The sequence below is a fragment of the Onychomys torridus genome, chromosome 8 (genome assembly GCF_903995425.1).
Source record: "Onychomys torridus chromosome 8, mOncTor1.1, whole genome shotgun sequence".
Taxonomy (NCBI): Eukaryota; Metazoa; Chordata; class Mammalia; order Rodentia; family Cricetidae; genus Onychomys; species Onychomys torridus.
The window spans coordinates 4,629,055-4,652,703 of NC_050450.1; the positions used below are offsets into that span (position 1 = coordinate 4,629,055).

The following is a 23,649-nucleotide window of genomic DNA, read 5'->3' on the forward strand; positions in this document are numbered from 1 at the left end:
CCCGGAAGTTGGAATAAGGCATTCTGGGAACTGTGGTTTCCAGGTGCCCAGAGTGCTTGCTAGGCGCGGCCTCCCTGCGAGGCTGAGGCTTGCTGGATGAGTAGAACCCACATTTCCTGTCTCTCGCGAAACTGCGTTTCGACTTCTCAGAGACTTCTCTGTGCACTGCTTGGTTACTTGCCCAACTCATGCTATGTCAGCCAGATCCTCTCAGACCTGCCCTCCCTTGTATCTAAAGCCTCTTGCCCTTTCTCCTGGACCAGTGCCTGCGAAGGTGTGTTCACCCCACAGTTTACGCACCTCCTATTCTTTGCTCTCCTTCGGCCCCAAGTTCTCCAAGCCCATCAGGTGGCAGGTGATAAAGCCCTCGGGTCCAGTCCCATATATCTCCTCTAGTAGATCGTTCCCTGAGGTCCTTGTTCTGGCTTGTTTCTGCCTAAGGATGCAGAGGACTGAGGGGTATAGTAAGCACAAACGGCTGAGTTTCCTTTTTAAAGTAAGAGTGTGGTCAGTTATGTGCCATGGCACCACATGTGTGGAGCTCAGAGGACAAGATTCAGGAGTTGGTTCTCCTTGCCAGCCTTGTGCTGCAGGTACTTTTACCTGTGAAGCTTGAAGCCATCTCTCCAAGCCTAAGCTTGTGGCTTTTATTTATTTTTTATGTGCATTGGTGTTTTGCCTGCATGTATGTCTGTGTGAGGGTGTCAGATCTCCTATGGGTGATGAGAATTGAACCTGGCCCTTTGTGAGAGCATCCAGTGCTCCTAACTGCTGAGGCTCTCTCCAGCCCCCTATGCTTGTGGCTTTAAACACCGCTTATATGCTGACTCCCAAAGCAAACTACATGGCGAGTTCTTGTCTACATGTCTGACCAAAGCATTCTCAATTTCCCTGTCCTCTCTAGCAGATCTCCACTTTCAGGCTAAAGGATGTGCTCCACACCCTCTATCCTGACCTCCAACTGTTAGGTCTCAAACTCTGGGACACACAGCTGAGGTGCCTATTTAACATAGGGATGCTGGCCACCAGGTTTTCCCTACCTGTCACAGGGGCCTCCTGGCTAGCATGCCCTGTCCCCTACCCCAAACTTCTCCAGCCCAGGGGCTGGGCTGCCCTTCCCAATATAGTTCCACCATTTTGGTTACCTGGCCTTTTCATCTGCTCTCTTTGAGCCTCCTGACTGCTGCACCTGGTTCCCCTCTCCTCCTCCACTTCTTGTATGGTTCAGGGTCATGTCCACTATGGACCCTCCCAGGTGTCTCTGCCTCTGGCTATGCTCTCCCTTTCATCTACAGTAAACTTTCTCCTTCACCATACCTAGGAGCAGTCATGTTCTCTTCCTTTTTTTTTCCTCTTTTTATTCACTACCCTGATAAGATGTTCAACCGGCCAAATTCCTATGTAACCAAGAAACCATTCCTCCTTGCCAGCGGTGGTGGCGCACGCCTTTAATCCCAGCACTTGGAAGGCAGAGCCAGACGGATCTCTGTGCTAGCCTGGGCTACAGAGCGAGTTCCAGGACAGGCTCCAAAGCTACACAGAGAAACCCTGTCTCAAAAAACTAAACCATTCCTCCTGTGTTTAGGACTATTCTCTCAAACCCTGCTTTAGTGAGTTGACTGTGTCTGAAAGGAAACAAATCTTATTCAACCAAAAAACTTGGGTGATGGTCTTTACTCTCATTCGGTGGGATTAACAAGGACCACCTGCTCAAAGAAAGTCCCCTGTGCCTCTGCTCATGTGACACCCACCACCCAGAGCTAGTCCCCTGTGCTTCTGCTCATGTCATGGCTTCTGGCTTCCAAATAAATCTGACCTCAAAAAATCTTTTAACCCAGCATGGTGGCACACACCTTTAATCCCAGCACTCAGGAGGCAGAGGCTAAAAGATCTCTGTGAGTTCAAGTTCTGCCTGGTCTACAGAGTGAGTTATAGCCAATCAGGGATATACAGTGAGACCTTGTCTAAAAAGAAGAGAAAAGAAGGAAGAAGAAGAAGAAGAAGAAGAAGAAGAAGAAGAAGAAGAAGAAGAAGAAGGAGAGGGAGGAGGAGGAGGAGGAGGAGGAGGAGGAGGAGGAGGAAGAAGAAGAAGAAGAAGAAGAAGAAGAAGAAGAAGAAGAGGAGATTCCTTGGCCACCCTTATCTCTCTCCCATAGTTTATCACAATTTGTAATTATGTAGTAATTTTGCCTATGTTCTGATTTTTTTTTTTTATCTACAGTCCCAAGCAAGGTGTGGGTATCAACCATGACTCAGTAAGTATATCCTAATGTCCAGTAATGACTGACATCTCACATGGAGAATAGTTTCTAAGGCCTGCATGTGAAGTGACAGAGAATTTTTGAAACTCAGAGAAGTACCAAGCTGGAAACTGACAGACCCATTCACTCTCTTGCAGGCAAAAACACTACCAAAGTAGGCTTGTGTTTAGAGAATACATACAAGGAAAATATAATTCACTTGCAAGGGGGCAATCACTGAAGGAAAGAACAATATTCCCCACCCCATTCACTCAAAGTGCACATAATGGAATTATGAATTGCTTGTCAGAGTGCCATTGTATGGTACTGATCTGAACACATGCGATCCATATTTGTCAGGGGGAGGAGTGTCCAGGCAGAGTTTCTCTGTATAGCCCTGGCTGTCCTATGGAACTTGCTCCATAGTCCAGGCTGGCCTCGAACTCACAGAAATCTGCCTGCCTCTGCCTCTGCCTCCCAAGTGCTGGGATTACAGGTGTGTGCCACCACTGGCTGAACACTTACTGTACATATTCTATGCAGCCTTAGGCAGGGAGTTCAAGTTGGCTGCACCCCATTTGTTTTAGAAGTGCAGAGAGGATGTACAAGCCCAGGGAGCTCTGCACCAGGACGCACTGTGATGGAATAATCATTCTGTATGCTGTGAAGATGTGTCTTTGCCAAGGTGCCTTCTGATTGGTTTAACAAAAGAGCTGACTGGTCATTAGCTAGGCAGGAAATATAGTCAGGACAGATAGACAGAGGATGCTGGGTAGAAGAAGGGTGGAGTCTCGGGAATTGTGAGAGGCACAGAGATAATCAAGATGAATGTGCTGTGTTGAAATAAAGAAGGTAGAGGCTGGAGAGATGGCTCAGCAGTTAAGAGCACTGGCTGTTCTTTCAGAGGTCCTGAGTTCAATTCCCAGCAACCACATGGTGGCTCACAACCATCTCTTCTGGCCTGCAGGCAGAACATTGTATACATAATAAATAAATAAATAAATAAATAAATAAATAAATAAATAAATAAATAATAAACAAATCTCTAAAAAAGAAAAAAGAAAGAAAAAGAAGAAAGAAGGTACCACCATGTGGCAAAGGGTAGATAAGAAATATGGGTTAATTTAAAATGTAAGAGTTAGCTAGTAAGCAGCCTGAGCTATCGACCAAGGATTTATAATTAATAATAAGCCTCTGAAAGGTTATTTGGGAATGGCTGCCGAAACACAAGGAAAATTCGCCTACAATGCGCCTCTGTGGAAATTTATTCATTCCTGGGGCGTGGTCTGTAGGGAAGAGGTTACTCGCTCTTCTTGGTAAGGATGGACTCTGCACTGCCAGGGTCATTCTCTGGATCATCTTTAGGTCTGGGCACAGGCTGGAACTTGAGTAGAACAGGCGGAGTGAAGATGGGCGCTTTCACCACAGGAGATGGAGTCTCATCAGTGCTGGAGGGTTCACTACAGGCTGCTGTCCTGCACAGGAGATGGTCAACACATGCTCATGAAGTAGACACTAGCACACAGGGCTGCCAGATAGACATGTAATAAAGTCACAGGCTGCGGGCTGTCTCCCAAGATTTCTTCTAGAAACCTCTCCCATGGAGTCTGTTCACTGCTGTGTTATAGCACTCTGCGATTGTAGAAACTGGAACAGATCTAACTGCCTATGGATGACACCTAGAGGACACAGTGCAAACTACCAGCGGGCTGTCCTGCTGCCAGTTAAAGGAGTGAAAATGGCCAGGCGTCTGGGAGGCAGAGGCAGGCGGATCTCCGTGAGTTCAAGGCCAGCCTGGGCTAAAGAATGAGATCCAGGACAGCTAGGGCTATTAAACAGAGAAACCCTGTCTCAAAAAACCAGATAAATAAATAAATAAATTTATAAATAAATAAGTGAAAATGTCCCAATGGCTGTTTTGTTTTGCTTTTGGGAGACTGGGTGACCTTAAACTATGTGGTCCAGACTGGCTTTTAACTTTCAGCCAATCCTCCTGCCTCCAGCCTCAGAAGCCAAGACAGGGTCTTGGGGTAGGGTTACACGAATGTACATGTAATCAGCCACCTGCCTGTTTAATTTTTCAACCCTCTTTGAGCAGATCCATAGCTTCTTAACAGGCCACTTGGGTATCATTTTGTGAATACAAGTTTGTAGCAATTTCCTCTAGATTGAAACATTTCCTCCTGGAGAGAGAAACTCATAAAACTCAAGAAAATTCCAAAAACTAATAAAGTTGTAAGGAGCCAGGCAGCGGTGGCATACGCCTTTAATCCCAGCACTTAGAGACTGAGGCAGGCGATGTCTGTGAGTTCGAGGCCAGTCTATTCTACAGAGCGAGATCCAGGAAAGGCTCAAAGCTACACAGAGAAACCCTGTCTTGAAAAACCAAAGAAAAAAAGGGGGGAGTATATAAGCAATAAAATGTTGCTGAGGAAGAGACCCTCAAATTGGGAAAGGAACTCAGGCACCACTTTCCTGAGTCCTCAGCACATGAGGGTTAGCTTTTCAGTGATGTAACCCCCTGAGTTGCCCTTACTCACTCCTAAAAGGACCACAGTAAACACCAGTTCACCCAGCTAGACGTGGGTAGAATCATGTCTTTGATCTCTCGTCAGCACATCATCTAAGAGGGATAGATATTTGCTCACACATCTTCCCAGAAAAGCCATACAACTATTTCTGCATAATTTGAATAGCCATACAATATTCCATAACACGAATGCATATTTTTCTTTCTAGATTATTTTTTCTTTTTTTGAGACAGGGTCTCGATATAATAGCCCTCATAACCTTGGTTGGTCTGGATTCCTAGAACTTTTTTTCTTGAACAGGCTGATGACAAACTTCTATCAATATTCCTGTCTCAGCCTCATTTGTGCTGGAATTAAAGACAAGTGTTATCATGCCTGGATTCATATTTTCTCTTTGTGTTTCTTCTGTTGGTGGTGGTAGTAGTGCTTTTTTGTTTTGGTTTGGATTTTGGTTACTGTTTTGGTTTGGTTTTAAGACAGGGTCTCACTGTGTTGCCCTGGCTGACTTGAAACTATGTAGACCAAGCTGGCTTCAGACTTAGAGATCTTCCTGTCACTGATGCCCCAGAGCCAAGATTAAAGATGTGTGCCACTTAGCTCAGCCACATTCCCTCTTTTAACTGATACTACCATAAACTTTTACCAAGTGTCTTTTCTCGATTAGCCTAACAAAAAAGGTAAGGCTCACAAAGACCCTCTATGGGAGTATATAATCAATTCCACATCTAGCAAGGCTGGGACAGAAAGGTCACAAGTTCAAGGTCAAACTGATGAACTTAGTGAGATCGTGACTCAGAAGCCAAGACAGGGTCTAGGGTGTGGCTCTGCAGTAGGTCGCTTACCTGGCATACACAAGCCCTGCTGTATTCAAAGGACCTTTGCTTTGGAGGCAGTTTCCAAGATGTCAACCAAACTCAAACACCAATTCACTGAATCTGAGAACTTTTTATAGTTCATGACCTATCTTGAAAAGATAGCCTTTAATCCCAGCACTCATGAGGCAGAGGCAGGTAGATCTTTGTGAGTTTGAGGCCAACCTGGCTACAGAGTGAGTTCCAGGAAAGCTAGGGCTACAAAGTAAAACCCTGTCTCAAAAACAAAAACAAAAAGCAAAAAAGCAAAGCAGAAAGGAGAAGATATTTGCAAACTGCATTTGATAAGAGACCTGTCTCCACCATCTAAAAAGATGTTAGAAAAACCAAGGAGGTCTGGAGAAATTACTCATCAGTTAAGAGCATGTACTGACTGCTCTCACAGTGGACCTGAGTTCTGTTCCTGGCACCTGAGTCAGGTGACTCACAGTTCAACCCAGCTCAAGAGGAATCTGATGCCTCTGGCTTCTTCAGGCACCCGCACACACAAGCACATAAACACAGAGATACACATACATATAGTTGTAAAAAATCTAGGCCAGACAGTAGTGGTGTACACCTTTAACTCCAGTGCACAGAGGTGGGTGGGCTACACAGAGAAACCTGCCGATGACTACATGTTAACACTGACCATTCTCAGAGCCTCTAAAAAACTTTAGTGTGTACAAGTATGGCACAGCATGCATGTGGAGCTCAGAGGACGCTTGCAGGAATCAGTCCTCTCCTACCACCATGATCTTTCTCAGGGGTCAAAGTCGGGGTCATCCAGGCTTGGCAGCAAATACCTTTACCCACAGAGCCAATGTGGCGGTGTGAATGAGCCTAGAGGTTCATGTGTTTGAATTCTTGATCCCCAGTTGTTAGAACTGTTTGGGAAGAACTGTCACAGGGATGGATTTGGGGCTCCAAAAGCCTTCAACCATGCTCAGTGTATTCTCTGCTTCCTGTTTGTAGATGAGGATCTGAGCTCTCAACTGCTGCTCCCATGTCATGCTGGCCGAACTGCTGCCCTTCTCCTGCCATGATGGAACCAGAAGCCCCAAATAAACCTTTCCTTTTATAAGTTGCCTTAGTCATGGTGTTTTACCACGGCAATAGGAAAGTAATTAATATACTAGACCTGAATCGGACCCTAAATGTGTGGGTCATGTACTAAGAAAGAGTTAAAAAACTGAAGTGCAGCCGGATGGTAGAGAACTGGCCCATATGCAAAGTCCTAGATTCCATTCTCAACAATAACAACACACACACAGTCAGGCTCACACAAAGAATTTGGTAATGCTTCCATAGTTAAAAAGAGACACTTCCTTTAATCCCAACACTTGGGAGGCAGAGCCAGGCAGATCTGTGTGAGTTCGAGGACAGTCTGGTCTACAGAGTGAGATCCAGGACAGGCTCTAAAATTACATGAAGAAACCATGTCTGGAAAAACCCCCCAAAATTTAAAATAAATAAATAAATAAAATAAATTCTCTCAATGGGGCTGAAGAGGTGGCTCAGTGGTTGGGAGCATTGGCTGCTCTTCCAGACCATGTCAGCCTCACATGACAGCTCATAACTATCTGTAACTCCAGTTCCAAGGGATCCACCAAGCCGGGTGGTGGCACACGCCTTTAATCCCAGCACTCGGAGGCAGAAGCAGGTGGATCTCTGTGATTTCGAGGCCAGTTGGACTACAGAGTGAGTTCCAGGAAAGGCACAAAGCTACACAAAGAAACCCTGTCTCGAAAACAAAAACAAAACAAAAAACCAAGGGATCCACCACACTCATACAGGCAAGCCAATGTACATAAAATAAAAATAAATAAAACATAGAAGAAGAAGGAGAAGGAGGAGGAGAAGGAGAAGGAGAAGAAGAAGAACCTTGACAGTACAATTCTCTATTTTGGACTTTAGCACTCAATTTCAGGTATACATCTCTCAGCTATAAAGAAGCCTAAGACATAAAGGTTTGCTTGTTTGTAAGTCATTTTGGATAACTCGGTGAGAAACTGTGATTCCCTTGTATAAATCACCTGAACAGTGCAGTGGTGCATACCAGTACTGCAAAATACCCAGAGTATTGAAGCTGAAAGATCAGTTGAGTCCAGGAGTTCCAGAACTGCCTGGACAACATATAAAAAAGACGTGGGCAGGAGGAAATACAAGATGGCTCAGGAGGTCAAGCCTGATGACCTGAATTCAATCTCCAGGTAAAAGGAGAAAACTGCCTCCTTGCAAATTAACTTCTGACCCCCACACACAATGTGCCTCCACACACAAAAAATAAATATGCAAAAATATAGGAAAAATCATCTGAACTCATTGATTACTTCTGGGGATGTAAAGAAAGTGGTCCCTTTACTTTGATAGACAATTTGCCAGACTTACAAAACTGAAAACATGAACTCAGTGGAACCCGAGCCCCATGGTTGCAGGGGAGAGGAGCCAAGACTGCTGGGACTTGCTACCTTTCCATTTAGCTAAAAAAACAGGAGCCCCAAATTCAAGGAGAGACCCTACCTCAAAGGAACAGGCAGAGAGTGACAGAGAAAGACACCCTACATCCTTTTCTGGCTTCTGTGTGCATGCACAAGTATGTACACATTCACACAGATACACACACACACACACACACACACACACAAATGATAACTAGATATAGCAGCCTCAAAAGGGCAGAATTGTGATGCTGGGCGGTGGTGCACACACCTTTAATCCCAGCACTTGGGAGGCAGAGGCAGGTGGATCTCTGAGTTCGAGGCCAGCCTGGTCTACAGAATGAATTCCAGGACAGCCAGGACTGTTACACAGAGAAACCCTGCCTGAAAAAAAAAAAAAAAAAAAAAAAAAAAGGAAAACTATGAAGACAGTGAAAAAGATGGGTGATTTAAGGCCAGACAGACAGACAGACAGACAGATGGCCAGTGCCTGCCACAGAGGCAAGAAGACCTGACTTCATACCCCAGCACCCACATAAAAAGCCAGGCACAGCAGTGTACCCTATAGTACTAGAGATGGGGGAACAGTGACAGGTGGATCCCTGGAGCTCACTGACTAGCCAGCCCAGTCAAATTATTAAGTTACAGGTTCATTGAGAAACCCTGTATCAATAATAGCAACAAAAAGGTGGAGAGTGATGAAGGCCTTCAACATTCTGGCCTCCATACACATGTGCACAGACCAACATCAATACATAAATATAGTGTGCTATGGATATCGCTCTGTGTAAATAAAGTTCTGATTGGCCAGTGGCCAGGCAGGAAGTAAAGGCGGAACAAGAGAGAAGAGAATTCTGGGAAGTGGAAGGCAGAGAGACAGACACCACCAGCCGCCGCCATGAGAAGCAACATGTAAAGACACTGGTAAGCCACAAGCCATGTGGCAAAGTATAGACTAACAGAAATGGGTTAATTTAAGATAGAAGAAGTAGATAACAAGAAGCCTGCCACGGCCATACAGTTTGTAAGCAATATAAGTGTCTGTGTGTTTATTTTATACATGGGTTGTGGGACCGCGGGGGCTTGGTGGAACCTGGAGAGAAGCTCTCCAACTACAATAGTGCATGCATGTATACACACACACACACACACACACACACACACACACACACACACACACACCAGTGGTTGTCAGGAGTTTAGGTGTTAGGGACCAAGATTTCAGGAACCAAACATGAACCGTGGAAAGTACTAGCTAGGCCAGAGAACAAGTCATAAACCCACCACCCTCCCTTAGAGCAGTAACACCTGTTTACTAACCAGAGGCTCCCAAAGATAAGAATATTCCACAGTCAGGTGCCATGGCAACCAAATGTAAAGAGCATTCCATGGTCAGGTAGCCTAGCAACAGAACAAATGGCCCCTGACCAGTCACCTTAGCAGACTTCTTGCAGTTGCACGACCTGCATGTCTCCCACGTTCTGCACGCCTTCCATGTCCCTTCCCCTCTTATGCTATATAAGCCATGTGGAGGAAAATAAAGATTGGCGGCTTGATCAGAATACTGTCTTGCTGCTGTCTCTTGTGTCCCCTGTTCCTTTCATTCGCTCCCACAGGTGGGTCACCCCGTTGAAACCCCGCTGGCCGGGGCATTTAGGAAAGGAAAGGATGAATAGGCAGAATACAGAGACTTTTCTCCCCTTAAGACAGGGTCTCATGTAGCCAAGGCTGGCCTTACACTGACTATATAAGCAGAGATGACCTTGACTTTCGGATCCTTCTGCCTCCACCTCCCAAGTGCTGTGATACAAGCTACATCTCATAAGTGATTTTTTTTTTTTTGGCATTGAGGATCGAACCCAGGGCCTTTCACTTGCTAGGCAAGAGCTCTACCACTGAGCTAAATCCCCAACCCCTCTATAAGTGATTTTTAACAATCCATATTTTGTAAACCCTGCAACGCAATACAATTCCAAGGCAACCAGGAAGCTGCTTCCTTTCAGCTTCAGTTTGGCCAATCCCTGATGTCTTCTACCGCTGCAAACACTGATCACATGTGAGGTCTGGAAGTGGACGGGATATCATGAACTTCTGCCCTTGAGCACATGATCCCACGGCACCAGAACAGAACCTAGCATCCAGGTCACAGGGCCTGTGAGAGGCAGGACCCCAGCACTGGAACAGAGCCCAGGGGTCAAGATTGGAAAGGTACATACACTCACCAGGGGAAGCCAGGGTAATGCAGCTTGTGTGTACTGTTTCCTGCCAAATATGAGAAATGGAAGCCTCCAGGGTTGAGGACCAAGGGGGTCAGATCGACCATGTGGCTGTAAGATAAGGAGAAACGGATGTTGGCAGTGGGCCCATCCACAGCATCAGCATGCTTATCTATAACACAGGTCCAAGGGTACCATCACAGTCCAAACTTATGGAAATAAGCACAATCACCACCCAAAATCATGAGAATTAAGAGGCTGAGACAAAATAACCATCAAGTCTGGCACTCAAGATGTTCCCCAAATGCTTTTTGTTTCTTTCAAGATGAGTAAAATCCTGTCCACCTCTTTGAAGTTGATGAAAGACCATTCCAGTTTAATTTCACTTCAGATCTTGAAATATCCAGTTTTTCCATCTATAAGAAACAAAGAAAATCTCAGGAGAGAGTGGAAACTGCACTTTTCCAGAAAAGCAATCCCCCTACACAGGAAGCAAGAGTTGATTTCAGGGGTAGAGAAGATGGTGTCTGGGAACTGAGGAAGCCCTATCCTCAAGGCAAGGGTTACAAGGAAGGGGAGGGCTGCCAGGAAGGGGAGGGCCGCAAGGGGGAGGGCACAGAGGAGGATAACACTCTAAGAGAGAGGCAGGAATGGGGATAAGATGTGAGAAAGTCTATGGTTTTCCTCCTGTTCTTGGGAACATCCAAGTGGACAGGAGGTTGAACTTTGTGCCATTCACCTCCGCTGTGGCCCTCAGCCAGGGCAGCCAGGCCCTCCTGTCTGTTCAACCTGCTGCTAGTTCATACCCAAAGCCTGCCTGAGAGGAGCCTGTCAGCAGAGATCTGAGAACCACTGCTTGGCCAGGACGGAAGAAGGGAAGATTCACTCCCAGCACTAGAGCAGAGCATATCCCCACTGACCTGCTTGCCAGATAGTGTAGGAAAGGGGCCGAAGACCCTGGGCATAGTGTAAACAGAGGGTGATGTGGCCACTACAGAGGCCATGGTGGTGACAGGTGTTGGTGGCAGCGGTGGTGGTAACGGAGCTGGCAGCAGGCACGGGGAGGTTGCCTGGTCTCGCAAGAGGATAGGATCTTTCTTTCGTTTCAGCCTCCTCCTCCTCTTCTTGGCACCTTCATCAAAGGGTGTAATGAGTACTGGCACCTTGGGCAGTAGGACCCAAACTCAGCAACACAAAGGTTTCATGATGTCTCTCCAGCAAAGGAAAGCCTTCCCAGGCTTTTTAGAAAACCCTGGGCCACCACTGAGAGGTGCCAGCAGGCACTATCTCACCAACTACCCAACACCTTGGAGAAAGGATCCAAAGTCAATTTCTTGCTTTCTCTCCTCTCCCGCTTCTTCCCTCCTTTAACAGGGTCTTACATATCCTAGGCTGGCCAGTCACAGCAGCTGAGAATCACCTTAAATTTGTGATCTTCCTGCCTCCAACCTCCAGGTTGCTAGGATTATATATGTACATAGTTTACATAGTGCTTGGGATTAGACTCAGGACTTCATGTGTGCTAGGCAAGCTTTACTTTTAGCTCTTACCAGCAGAGCCATATCCCCTATCTGCAAAAGGGCAGGCAGAATCCATGCCAAGATGTCTAACTTTAAGGGTACAAATTTGAAGGAAGTGATGGATTGAACCAGGCCCTGTAGGCTAATCTGTGCCCCCCCAGGCAAGGATTGTGGAAGACAGAGTCTGCCAACACCAGCAAGGATATCCAGGCCCCAGATGGTGAGGCCTCAGTCTGCACCCAAGCCTCAGAGGCATGTGAGGCGGAAAAGGGTACTGCTTATAAAAGAAAACCCACAATGAGGTCTTGCAAAGGTGGGTTCGAGGACAGTGACACCTGGCAGGATCCTGAGCCAGGCCCTGCTCCACATTTAGGTCTTATGGACAGCATTGAATGAGTCTGGAGAGTACATCTGAATATTAACTCATACTTCATACAGCCCATCAGAAGAGTTCATTAGCTGGGATGTGGTGGTGTATGCCTGTAATCCCAGAATTTAGGAGATAGAAGCACACACATACAATAAATGTAATAGAAGGGCTAGAGAGATGGCTCAGTGGTTAAGAGCACTCACTTATTGCTCTTGCTGAAGCCCTACGTTCAGATCCCAGCACCCATGTCAGGTGGCTCACAACAACCTGTAACTCCAGCTGTAGGGAATCCAATGCCCTCTTCTGGCTTCCACAGGTATCTATTGAGTACACGGAATACATGCATGCACACACACACACACACACAATAAAGTGATTAAATTTTTTTAAATAAATGTTAATAGAAATAAAAGGGGAGGGGCTAAGGAACCGACTCTGTTGATAAAGTACCTACATCACAAGCATAAAGAGCTGAGTTCAAAGCCAGGCAGTGGTGGCATACACCTTTAATCCCAGCACTCCGGAGGCAGAGGCAAACAGATCTCTGAGTTCAAGACCAGCCTGGGCTACAGAGTGAGTTCTAAGACAGCCAGGACTGTTACACATTAAGTCTTGTCTTGAAAAAGATCAAAAAGAAAAAAGAAAAAAAAGACCTGAGTTCAGGTCCCCATTGCCTACAGAAAACAAAGGGCAGAGCAGCCCACACTGATAATCCATCTGGGGATGAATGCAGACAGACGCTGGAAACTTGCTGGCCAGCCTACCCAAATCAATGAGCTCCACGGTTAGTGAGAGACCTCGGGTCAAAATACAAAGGTATTTGAGGGCAGAGAGCCAGGTGTACTGGCGCACATCTTTAGTCCCAGCCAGGGGGATCTCTGTGAATTTAAGGCCAGTCTGGTCTACACAATGAGTTTGTTCCAGGCTGGCCAGAGGAACATAGTGAGGTCCTGTCATAAAAAATAAATAAATAAAAAATAAAAAAAAAATTTAAAAAAGGAAGAAGAGGTAGGGGAGGAGGACGAGGGGGGAAGGAGAAGAAAGAGGAGGAGGACGAGGAGGAGAAAGAGGAGGAGGAGGAGGAGGGGGAGGAGGAGGAGAAGGAAGGAGCCAGCAAGATGGCTCACTGGGTAAGACACTTGCTATGTAAGCATGACAACCTGAATTGAATCTCCAGATCCCACAGTGGAAGAACTGACTCCAAGTTATCCTGACTTCCGCATGTGTCCCTTACACACATACTCATGTATACACTATACACACACAATAATAATATTTCGCTTTAGAGCCAAGTGTGGTGGCGCACACTTTTAATTAATCCCAGTATTCTTTGAAGGCAGAAGCAGGCACATCTCTGCAATTTTAAGGCCAGCAGGACTCCAGAATGAGACCCTGTCTCAAATAAACAGATAAATTGTTTTAATTAAGACACATCCTAAGGCTGGGATTAAAGGCGTCTGCACCCCACCCTGACCCCCTCAGTAGTTAGCCTCTAAATTAGCTAATCTGGCTAGGAGATGTGCCCTCCTTTCTGCTCTTCATTAGACATGATCCGAGAGGGGTAAGTCCAACCTGGAGAGTACAGATGGGCACCGCATTTGCACCTAAGATGTCAACAACCTATGCTTGACATACACTGAGATGTTGATGGGAACTGAAATGGGAGGGAAGCAGTTGCCCTGGGCTCAGTTTCCCAAGGCTCACACCCTCATTAGTTGAGCCTCACCCTGGGAATACAGATGTACACGGTTGATGCGCCTCTTCAGCTGCTCCAGGCGCTGATGCATCTCCAGGGCACCCATGCTGTTGCACTGGTTCAGTTCTCCCTGGACAGCGCAGACAAACTTCGCCTGCAATAACGATTGCAGAAAGGCGGGAAGCAAGAAGAGAGTCGCTTGCCTGCTTTGTTCCCAGGCTTGGCATCCTTGGCTTCGAAAGACCCTTCTGGCTGCCCCAAGCCCCCCCCCCCCCCCCGTGACCTCCCCATCCATCCCTCAGTTAAAGCCCCACCCTCAATGCTCCGCCCTAAAAACAGCAGGTGGAGATGGGGGCCTCCCGCAGCCCGCACCCAGAGGCAGGAGAGGAGCCCGCGCTGCTCGATCTCAGTCTGCTTGTCCTTGCGTACAACCCTCTCCGCCAGCGCTGGGTTGCGGTCCAAGGAACGGAAGAGACGGCGCAGCGCGCGCTCGGTGTAGGTCGCTGCTTGCCTCTCGAAGTCGTCCTCGGAGATGAGCTGGCAGAAGGTCACATTCTGGGGGAATTCGTTGTCGTATTCATCCAGGACTTCCATCGAGAGGGACTGCTGGTGGTGAGCAGATGCTGCCTGGGGGCGGAGTGGGGGCGGAGCGGCAGTCGGGGAAGGGCTCCTAGGGCAAGGAGACCCCCCCCCGGGGGGGCTACATCTGAGGTCCCGAAAGGTGACAGGAGCCCATTGGGGCGGGGACTACAGGACGCACCCACTCTTTCCCTACAGCGGCGGGGCAGACTCCAGTTCTCCAGACAACCCGGCCCCCTCCAGGTCTACCCCCAGGGAGTGCTTAAGGAGTTAGGGGGCGGGGCCAGCGCCAGTACACGCGACAATGCCCACCCCCTCCGAGCATGCGCGCTGGTGTGCTCCTCCTCCCCAACCCTCCTGACCACTGGAAGTACCCAGGTACCCATGGGATTTTGATCTCCTTCTTAGCGGTGGTCCTCTCCAAAGCACCTCCCAACCCTGCCTTACCAGTCTGCCCTGGTAATTGAATCTGGTTTCCAGTTCACCGAGGCAGTATCCCAAAGCACTTCCTTCTGCCCCCAAAGCGCTTTAGCTCTGGCTTTTGCGCCCTCTGTTTTCTGTCCTACTCTACAGCATTTCACACATCTCTCTCCAGATCATGTCCTGATCTCCCCTTCTCGACCACTTCTTTTTTTGTTGTTTTTTGAGACAAGGTCTCACTGTGTAGTTCTGGCTATACTGGAAACCACTGTAGACCAGGCTGATCTTGACGTCTGCTTGTCTCTGCCTCCAGAATGATGGGATTAAAGGTGTACAACAGCATGCTCGGACCCATGACCACTCCTTCGCTCTGTCTTGATGTCCTCCTGCCCTTCCCTTCTTGCCCCTCTGCTACATTTCTTAAAGTTGTCTCCATCTGCCTCTTGACAGTCAACCTAAGTCCTCCAAGGCCCAGCCCTCTCGAATCCAGGCCCACGCCCGAGATATGGACAAGTAAGAATTCCTGGGCATCTCAGGAGGGACAGGCTGCACCAAGAGCTGCTGGCCTCTTCTACTCTAGCCTCTAAGGCGAGTGCATGCCAGCTGCTGCTTCACCATCGAAGCCCTCCATCACGCCTGAGACCCATATCTGTACCAGACAGTGGCTGACTTTCCCAAGCCAGGGGTGAAGGCATTCCTGAAAGCCAGTCTGGCAGCCTGGCTCTCCTCTCAAGGAGACCGGCCTGAACAACCCTCACTAGGTCTTTTTTTCAGGGGAGGGCTTTGAAACAGAGTCTCACCATGTAACTCCGGCTGTCCTGAGACTTGCTATGTAGACAGTCTTGTCCTCAAACCCATGCCTTCCCAGTGCTGAGTTCAAAGGCATGGGCCTCCACAACCAGCTTCTCACTGGGTCTAGTTGGTAAAGGTGAGCCTGCAAGGACTCCCCAGGAAAGGCTTCCTTAAAGCAGACATGCCAGACACCTCAATGTCCAAGACATACCCTGTTGTAAAAGAGCAAGCAGGCATGGTCGGCAGGCCTCCTCTGCAGGCTTCTTATTCCAAGTCCATCAATCCATCCATCCCAGGTAGTACATTCCTGCTGAGCCCCAAGACCCACGGCAATGCCCCTGGTTTGAGGGCCTTCTCATGCCTCCTCCCAAACACCACTCAGAACATTCTCTCGTCACCTTGGTTATCTTCAGGCATTCAGGAAGGCTGAGTCCTGTTCTTCCTGGTGTAGTTAAACCTTTTCCATACAGAGAGTTGAACATGTTTCTCTCCACAAGGTCCTGGAGGTTCTGGTTTTGTTTTGTTTTGGTTCTTGAGACAGCATTACACCATAGACCAGGCCAGCCTCAATTCTGAGGCAATGCTCCTGCCTCAGCATCCAGGCATGAGCCAGCATACCTAGCATGGATTCCCAATCTTAACCTGGGGGGCCAAGAGCTTGAAACCAGATCCTTTCCAAATCTGGAGTCTCATCTTTGTACTGGCTCCAGCCTTGGAATATGATTCCCAGTATCCACCTTATGCTCTCAGATGGGGGGGGTCTCATCCAGCTCTGTACCCGCAAGATAAACTAGTCCAGCCACTTACTCTTGGGGCACCCCAGGTTTCTCAGCTGGAAAGTGAGTAGTGTGGACAGTGGGCAGGCCTGACAGATGCCCTTTCATCATTGCACTGCTCCCCAGGGGCTCACAGTAGTGCAACAGGGAAAGAGTGTCCAGCAAACCTTGTTGGTCTCTCTGGGTGGGGTCAGGGCCTCTGCCTGGGCCAAGGGTACCCTCTGACCCCAGAGACACAGGCCTGACTAGAATTTCAAGTTTCCATGGAGAACAGAGTAAAATGAGCAGGGGAGGGGAGGCTGCAGGCCTGAGGCCTGGAAAGAGGGAAGGAGGAACTGTGGGTGAAGAGGTTGTCTACAAGGCTGGCCCCAGATGCTTTGACAATATCATTGCACTGCTTCTCAGAGCACAGTAGTGCAACCTAGTCAGAGCACCTGCAGCCAGCAGGCAATCCATCACCCACATTGTGTGCAAGGCTGAAAGGTCAACCACCATAGTTGGGTAGGACCTCTGTCCAAGATTTGGAGCACAGAAGGGGCTCTAGCTCAGATGCAGTCCTCAGGGTCTTAGGAACTTCAGGGCACCTAAACTTTCCCTAACATGATTCCGATTCCGGTGAAAGAGACATTCCCCAGAGAGAGCTTAAGGGCGGGGGTGGGGGTGGGGTGGCTCATACACAAAGGAGAGGGACCTGTACTAGCGCTACCTTGTACCGTTTCAGCCTGGAGCTCCTTCTAGAATAGGAGGGGTGGATGGTTTACCCCTAGCAGGTGAGGCCCTTGGAGTTCCAGACCTGGTCGTTGGTTGGTTCCTCCAGTATGAGTTCTGCATTCTGTCCTAACAGATTCTTCTGCTGGGAGGAGCAGACCGAGGGCTTCATGCCATCTGGAGTCCCCTGCCTTGGGACGGCCCCCAGCCTCACCACACCCCCCACCTCAGACCAGCTACTCACATGGACAGACACCCCTTGTTCCCACGGTGGAGACAGAAGATTAGTGGGAGGAAATCGTGGTTGTCGCCGGTCCTGTCCTACTCGGACAACCCTCGTGGCGACCTCTCGGTGGGCTCCATCTTTAACCTCTGACAGTCCCAAGGGCCGAGCCCCAGGCCTCAAGCAAGGCACAGCGCTAGCCTCATTGGCTTGCGCCAACACTAAGCTTCGCTTCCTGCACACCTATTGGCTGCTGCTGGGAAGATTTCAAAATAGCCTCCGGGTTCCGATTGGCCAGGCGCCCGAGTTTTGGCTCCGCCGTTTTAACAATGAGTTCTACAACACTTTCTCATTCACAACTTATGAAAAGGAGCTCTGCCCGCCTTTTCCCTTGCTTCTCTGTATTGTAGTGATACTCGTGAGGGCGCGTCCATGCTCGCCACATAGCTCACCGAATTAAGGAGGGTGCTGAGATCCCCGGGAAGTGTCTGAGCCACTGGCCAAGCCAGCGGCGAATAGGCCCTCAGGCTTCCAGAAGGGACAGCCACTCAAAGACGTTTCTGTTCAACTTTTCAGAATGTTGCCATCAGGACACCTCCAGCTGGCTGGGGAGGCCTTGGCATACGTAAGGGAAGCAAATGCGCTGATATTGCTGAGACTGGAAACCACTTTGTGGATAAGAGTTCATTGAGTGACCTTTCTGGACTGATAAGGGGCAAAGATAGGCATCACCTAGCACACATAACTGAAGAGCTCTACTTAGGTGTATGTTGGAAAGGGTTGCAACTGGCATCTGTGCCTTTTCCTGTTTTGCCCATTTCATGGCTGTGAGAAAATGTTTTTGAAACATCCAGAGCTGGTTTTTAATCTTCAGGAACATTATGTTGTCCAGTTTATTTTAAATTTATGTGTGTGGATATTTTGCCTGCATGTCTGTGCACTACATGCATGCCTAGTGTCCAGGGAGGCCAAAGAAGGTGTTCAATCCTCTGAAACTGGAATTATAGATGGTTGTGAGCCACCACATGAATGCTGGAAATGGAAGCCAGGTCCTCTGGAAGAGCAGTCAATGTTCTTAACTGCTGAGCCATAATCTCTGAAGTCCCTACATCGTCTTATCTTCTTGGTGGGGGTGGAGAGGGGGGGAATGCTATTGGTTTTAGAGACAAGGTCCATCCTGTACCACTGGCTAGCTCACTGTACTCACTGAGGAGACTAAGCTAGCCTTGTGCTTACGCCAATCATGGGCCACTATACTGTGCCTCTCCACACTGATGCAAAACAAAACACCCAGAAATCCCAGCATTTGGAGAGTAGAGAATCAGAAGTTCAAGACCAGCCTGAGCCACATGAAATACTGACTTGGGCAGGTCATGAGGGAGAGACAGTTCAGTGATGAAGAGGGCTGACTGCTCTCCCAGAGGACTTAAGTTCCATTCCCAACATCCACAAGCCATCTCACAAGCATCTGTAACTCCAGTGCCAGGGTTCTGACACCCTTTTCTGGTTTCTGAAGGCATTGTGTGCACAGAATATACCCACACACATAAAAATGAAGTAAAATGAAAATAAATTTTAAAGTTTGTGGCTGCTACTGCTGTTTTTACATTTGGCCATGTACTACACTCTGCATAGAAGCAACTTTTCTGCTCCCAAAGCATATTGGTTACCTAGGATTCCTAACTGGTGTCCACCTGAGTTCTTTCCCTAATCAGCACTCCAATGCCCCACTGCCTGCCCAGGTGGACAGGAAGAGCACCCCCTTGTGTGGGCAGGATGCAGCAATGCTGGAGTGCCCTACCCCAATCTTGGCTCATCTCAGATAAAATAGCCCACCTGTGATTCTGTCTGGGGTCTTCTGGTGGGTGGAGCCCTTGTCCAGTACACAAAGTAAGAAGTGCTGCTAAGCAATTGCTCCCACCCAGCCAGCAGCCTCAGCCAATGAGAGAAGATGCTTTGGTGGGTGCATATCCTTGCTTCCTTTCCTCTCAAGTGGTATAACTTTAGTGAGATTCCCCAGTGAGACTGAGTACTAGGGTGGACTAGGGCCCCACAATGCACCTTTCTCTCCCCCTTGCTCAATCCCATACTCTGCCCAGCATTTACTGCAATCCTTTCCCAGTCATCTCCTTCCTTCTAAATCCTCTCAGATCTCAAGAGATTTGGGGGGCTGGAGAGGTGGCTCAGAGGTTAAGAGCACTGGCTGTTCTTCCAGAGGTCCTGAGTTCAATTCCCAGCACCCACATGGTGGTTCACAGCTATCTGTAGTGAGATCTGGTGCCCTCGTCTGGCATAAAAGCATACATGCAGACAGAACACTGTATATGTAATAAATAAATAAATTGTTAAAAAAAAAAAAAAAAAAGTTAAAATGTTTGCCGGGCGGTGGTGGCGCACGCCTGTAATCCCAGCACTCGGGAGGCAGAGCCAGGTGGATCTCTGTGAGTTCGAGGCCAGCCTGGTTTAGTGAGTTTCAGACCATAAGTTTGTCAGGGGAAGACAAGGGTGTCACAAGGGCAGCGAAAGTAATTGTCCAAGACATAACCCCTTCCCCTCAGTATCAACTGACTCCAGCTTTTTGTCTCACCCTCACGGTTTAATAGTGAGTTGATTTCTCAAATCCATGTGCTTTCTGCTCTTCCCACCCTATTCCAAGTCCCTTCTAGCCAACTGTCATCCCAGCCCCTCGGGCATTTTCTGGCTCTCAAGATCAACACTTTCCATCCCCAGCAGTTCCCTGTCATTCCTTCCACTACCTCTAGAGGCCGCACACACACCACCACAGCTGCTTGCCAGCTTGCTCACAGGGCCCTTCTGTTTCTTCTGCTTGTGCTTTCATTACTTATAGAAACTGCACGCTGCATTATGTGCATTGCTTTATCTACTTTGGGTGCTGGAAATGGGCCCCATGCCTTGTACATGCTAGCAAGTGCTCTACCCATAGCCTCAAGCTCAGCAAGTACCAACTGTTCCATCCTTGAAACTGTAGTACCCTGCCTGCACCTCTGAGGCTGTTACCGCCTCAGATTCTATATCTGTTTTTTTTTTGGGGGGGTAATCTTCCCTTGAGATGTCTTTTGAGGTGTTCTTCTCAGTCTTTTTTAAATTACATGTGTCTATATAAGTTTGTGCACATGTGAGCAAGTGCCCACAGAGGTGAGAGGTGTGAGAAATCCCCTTGGAACTGGAGTTAGAGTGTGAGCCACCTGATACAACATGGGTGCCAGTCCTCTGAAAGGGACTGTGCTCTTAAGCACTGAGCTATCTCTTCAGTCTTAGTTCTTTCCTCTCCAGGACCCTGGGGAAAGGAGAGTGCCTTTTACATCAAGAGTGTGGGCCCCTGAGGCATCACTCTCCAGCAGACAGGCAGAACTCTCAACAGGCCTTTGGTCAAAGATAAATCTTTTTGTTGTTGTTGTTTTGTTTTCGAGACAGAGTTTCTCAGTGTAGCCCTGGCTGTCCTGGAACTCAACTTATAGATCAGGCTGACCTTGAACTCACAGAGAGCCCTCTGCCTCTGCCTCCTGAGTGCTGAGATTAAAGGTGTATACCACCATGGCCTGGCCAAAGATAAATCTCAGGACTGCCACAACCACCAGAAGAGTGGGGTCCTAAGATAAGGAATGAGTGGCCTGGAGAGCCTGAGCCCCATCCCAGTTGGCAGGGGCCCCCAGGGCCAAGGTCGCTCAGTAGGAAAACTGCCTAAGTTCAAGTTGTGTGGATGAAAATCCACTGCTATGAGGTCACTGTAGGGTAGACAGGTGAGATCAGGACAGCGTTATAGTGCATGGGCAGGCATTTAAAAAAGAAAAAGTTTGGGGCCACTGAGGTGCAGCTAACTAATGTGTGCACTACACAATCCTGGCAACCTGAGTTTGATCCCTGGAAACAACATCAAGGTAAAAGATGAGAATCCCCTAGACAGAGTTGGTCTCTGACGTCCACACACGCACTGAGCTGCAGGTGCCAGCATTCACACAGCACATACACTCACACTAGTAATAAAAATGATTTTATAAAACAGTTTGGGGCCTGTGTAGTGGTGGTGCACGCCTTTAATCCCAGCACTCAGGAGGCAGAGGCAGGCGGATCTCTGAGGAATTAAGGCCATCGAGGGCTACATAGTGAGACAGTCTCAAAAAAAAAAAAAAAAAAAAAAAAAAAATTTAAACAGACACCTAGATAGGGGAGATGGGGAGATGGTAACTTGGACAGATGTGGCTGGTACCTTCAGATCTTCCCTGGGGTTACAGCAAATATAATCACAAACCAACATTCTTTAATCATAAAGGTACTTGAGGGCCCTACAAACAAAGTCTCACACAAGAATGACCCTACAGAATCCCTACCCAGCCCCCCTCCCTCCCTTCACCCATCCAGCTCTCAGAGTTCATCATGCCCTGTAGAGAGATCTGCTCCAGGCTTGATGAAGATACCTTCCATGGCCTTCCACGTGTTGTGAGCATTGGCACTAGACATGCCGTGCACCTCATGCTGCCCACGAATGGGGTTACCATACTGCTCACCAGTGACGGACAGGAACACAGAGGTGCCCACGTGCTGGAAGCGGACGCTGGCTTCACGCTCCCAGTGTTGCCCAGAACATCGTACTGTCCACAGGTCCAGGTCATCACCCTCACCGTCTTCCCCAAAAGCACTCACCTCCTGAGAGTGTAAAGTATGGAAGACAGTCACACATGGGGCACAGAGCCCCATAAGCTGCACGTCTAGCAGTAGTACTTACACCTAGTAACCTGGGCCTCTGGTCCCAGATCTTTGTGAGTTTGAGGCCAGCCTGATCTAGTGAGTTCCAGGACAGGCAGGGCTATGTTGAGAGGTCTGGTCTCAAAAAAATAAACAACATATTCTCATCCCACTGAAGGTTTCTTCAGATGCATAGAGCCTCTGTTTTTTGTTCGTTTGTTTTTTGGGTTTCTCTTTGTGGCCCAGGGTTTTTCTATGAGGTCCTGGCTGTCCTAGAACTCAGAGATCCGCCTGCCTCTGCCTTCCAAATGTGGGACTAAAAGGCATGTGCCACCGCAGATACCACCACCACCACGTGGCATATAGAGCCTCTTGTATCAGTCTGTGTACCCACAGACTCCTGTGCTAACCTAGTGAAGGTAAATCCCTCAAGCTCCCAGGCTAATGGCCAAGCTCCCTATCGACACCATTTCCCCCAGAAACTCTCCCCAACCAGTTAGTTCCTTCTCACGCCCCTCCCAGGATATCAGCAGTGACCTGCCCCCATGCTTTAGCAGGAGCTATTCCACAGAGGGAAAAGACTGGGGGAAACTTCTACTTCTCTTTCATGGGAGCTAATCGCACTGACTTCTCTCAGTCTTTCTCTTAACTCTGGGGTGGAAGTTCCTGGGGACAGGACCCAGAGCAGGAGCTTCATAAACTTCTGAATAAAAAACTCCCATTTTACAGCAGCTGAAGAATGAGTCCCCTCCCCTACACCCCTCCCGCTGTCACTCGGGTTCCTGCCCGCTCAGCTTCGACAGGTTCGGAAGGGGGCTTGCCTGGTTGTTGGATAGCGGCGACGGGAAGTGGTGCGTGTGAAGGTTCTTGCCGGTGAGCACGTGCGTGAGCCGCACTGCCTGCCCACAACGCACTGGGAGTCCGCGCGGGCACCCGCCCTCGGAGCCGCCGCGAATCCGCCAGTAACTATTGGCATCGTCGGACGCCTCCACGCCGGTTACCGACTGTTGGCCGCTGCCTGAAGAGGGACAGCCCACCCGTGGTCTCTGTCAATTGCAGATCTCCGGATCCTAACCTTGAACACTAAAAAGTTCCTCCTACAGCCCCCATTAACACAGGATCCCAAGGGCTCATCCCAGCCCCGGCTCCCGCCGGACCCCCAAGTCCCGATGGTCCCTCACATCCTAAGTCCCGAGGCTCGCCTCTCATGACCCTGCAAGCGAGTCTAGAGTCGCAACTACCCCGCTTCTTGACAGCCCACAGATCCCACTAGGACCACTAGGTCTCTAAGCCTCCGGCCCCTTGGCGGTCCCAGGCACCACCCCGCGCACCGGATCCGTATTTGATGTCGTGTGAGTGCAGCCGCACTTTGTGGTGGGTGTTGAGCAGCTTCAGCACTGACCCGCAGGTCACGAGTCCGGCGCTCGCCTTGGACGCGCCACCGCTCCGCACCGAGAGCACCAGCAGCAGCCCCAGCAGCGCCCCAGCTACCCCGCCGCGGCTCGCGCCCCGCATCCCGACGGCCAGCCGGGTTCCAGCCGCTCCGGACCTCGGCGCTTCCGTCCTCAACACCGGCCAATCC

At 48.9% G+C, this 23,649-nt stretch overlaps 2 protein-coding genes across 3 annotated transcripts; both read right to left on the reverse strand.

Moving 5' to 3' along the window:
- Window positions 1-3,402: 3,402 nt before the first annotated feature.
- LOC118589981 lies at window positions 3,403-15,688 on the reverse strand. 2 transcript variants are annotated; one of them, XM_036197718.1, is made up of 7 exons: window positions 15,665-15,688; window positions 14,238-14,492; window positions 13,896-14,019; window positions 11,200-11,411; window positions 10,625-10,695; window positions 10,286-10,390; window positions 3,403-3,715 (listed from the first exon to the last, which is right to left on the reverse strand). In XM_036197718.1, exons 1-7 carry the CDS (start codon window positions 15,665-15,667, stop codon window positions 3,541-3,543), a joined length of 945 nt encoding a protein of 314 aa, XP_036053611.1. In that variant the 5' UTR covers window positions 15,668-15,688; the 3' UTR covers window positions 3,403-3,540. The 2 variants fall into 2 exon arrangements, with proteins under 2 accessions (XP_036053611.1, XP_036053612.1); XM_036197719.1 differs by lacking the exon at window positions 15,665-15,688 and adding an exon at window positions 14,626-14,743.
- A 5,671-nt stretch (window positions 15,689-21,359) lies between these two features.
- Sdf2l1 (stromal cell derived factor 2 like 1) lies at window positions 21,360-23,649 on the reverse strand. Its single transcript, XM_036197720.1, has 3 exons — window positions 23,399-23,649; window positions 22,889-23,085; window positions 21,360-22,028 (listed from the first exon to the last, which is right to left on the reverse strand). Exons 1-3 carry the CDS (start codon window positions 23,580-23,582, stop codon window positions 21,747-21,749), a joined length of 663 nt encoding a protein of 220 aa, XP_036053613.1. The 5' UTR covers window positions 23,583-23,649; the 3' UTR covers window positions 21,360-21,746.

Bases quoted from the DNA above. Each gene is read 5' to 3' on its own strand.
- LOC118589981 (XM_036197718.1), bottom strand. The intron at 10,696-11,199 runs GTCAGTGGGGAT...TGTTTCTTATAG, and splicing joins CTACACTATCTGGCAAGCAG to ATGGAAAAACTGGATATTTC. The intron at 3,716-10,285 runs GTGAGTGTATGT...TCTCCTGTGCAG, and splicing joins CATTACCCTGGCTTCCCCTG to GACAGCAGCCTGTAGTGAAC.
- Sdf2l1 (XM_036197720.1), bottom strand. From the start codon at position 23,582: ATGCGGGGCGCGAGCCGCGGCGGGGTAGCTGGGGCGCTGCTGGGGCTG. The intron at 23,086-23,398 runs GTGCGCGGGGTG...GTCCCTCTTCAG, and splicing joins CGACATCAAATACGGATCCG to GCAGCGGCCAACAGTCGGTA. The intron at 22,029-22,888 runs GCAAGCCCCCTT...TTACACTCTCAG, and splicing joins CGCCGCTATCCAACAACCAG to GAGGTGAGTGCTTTTGGGGA.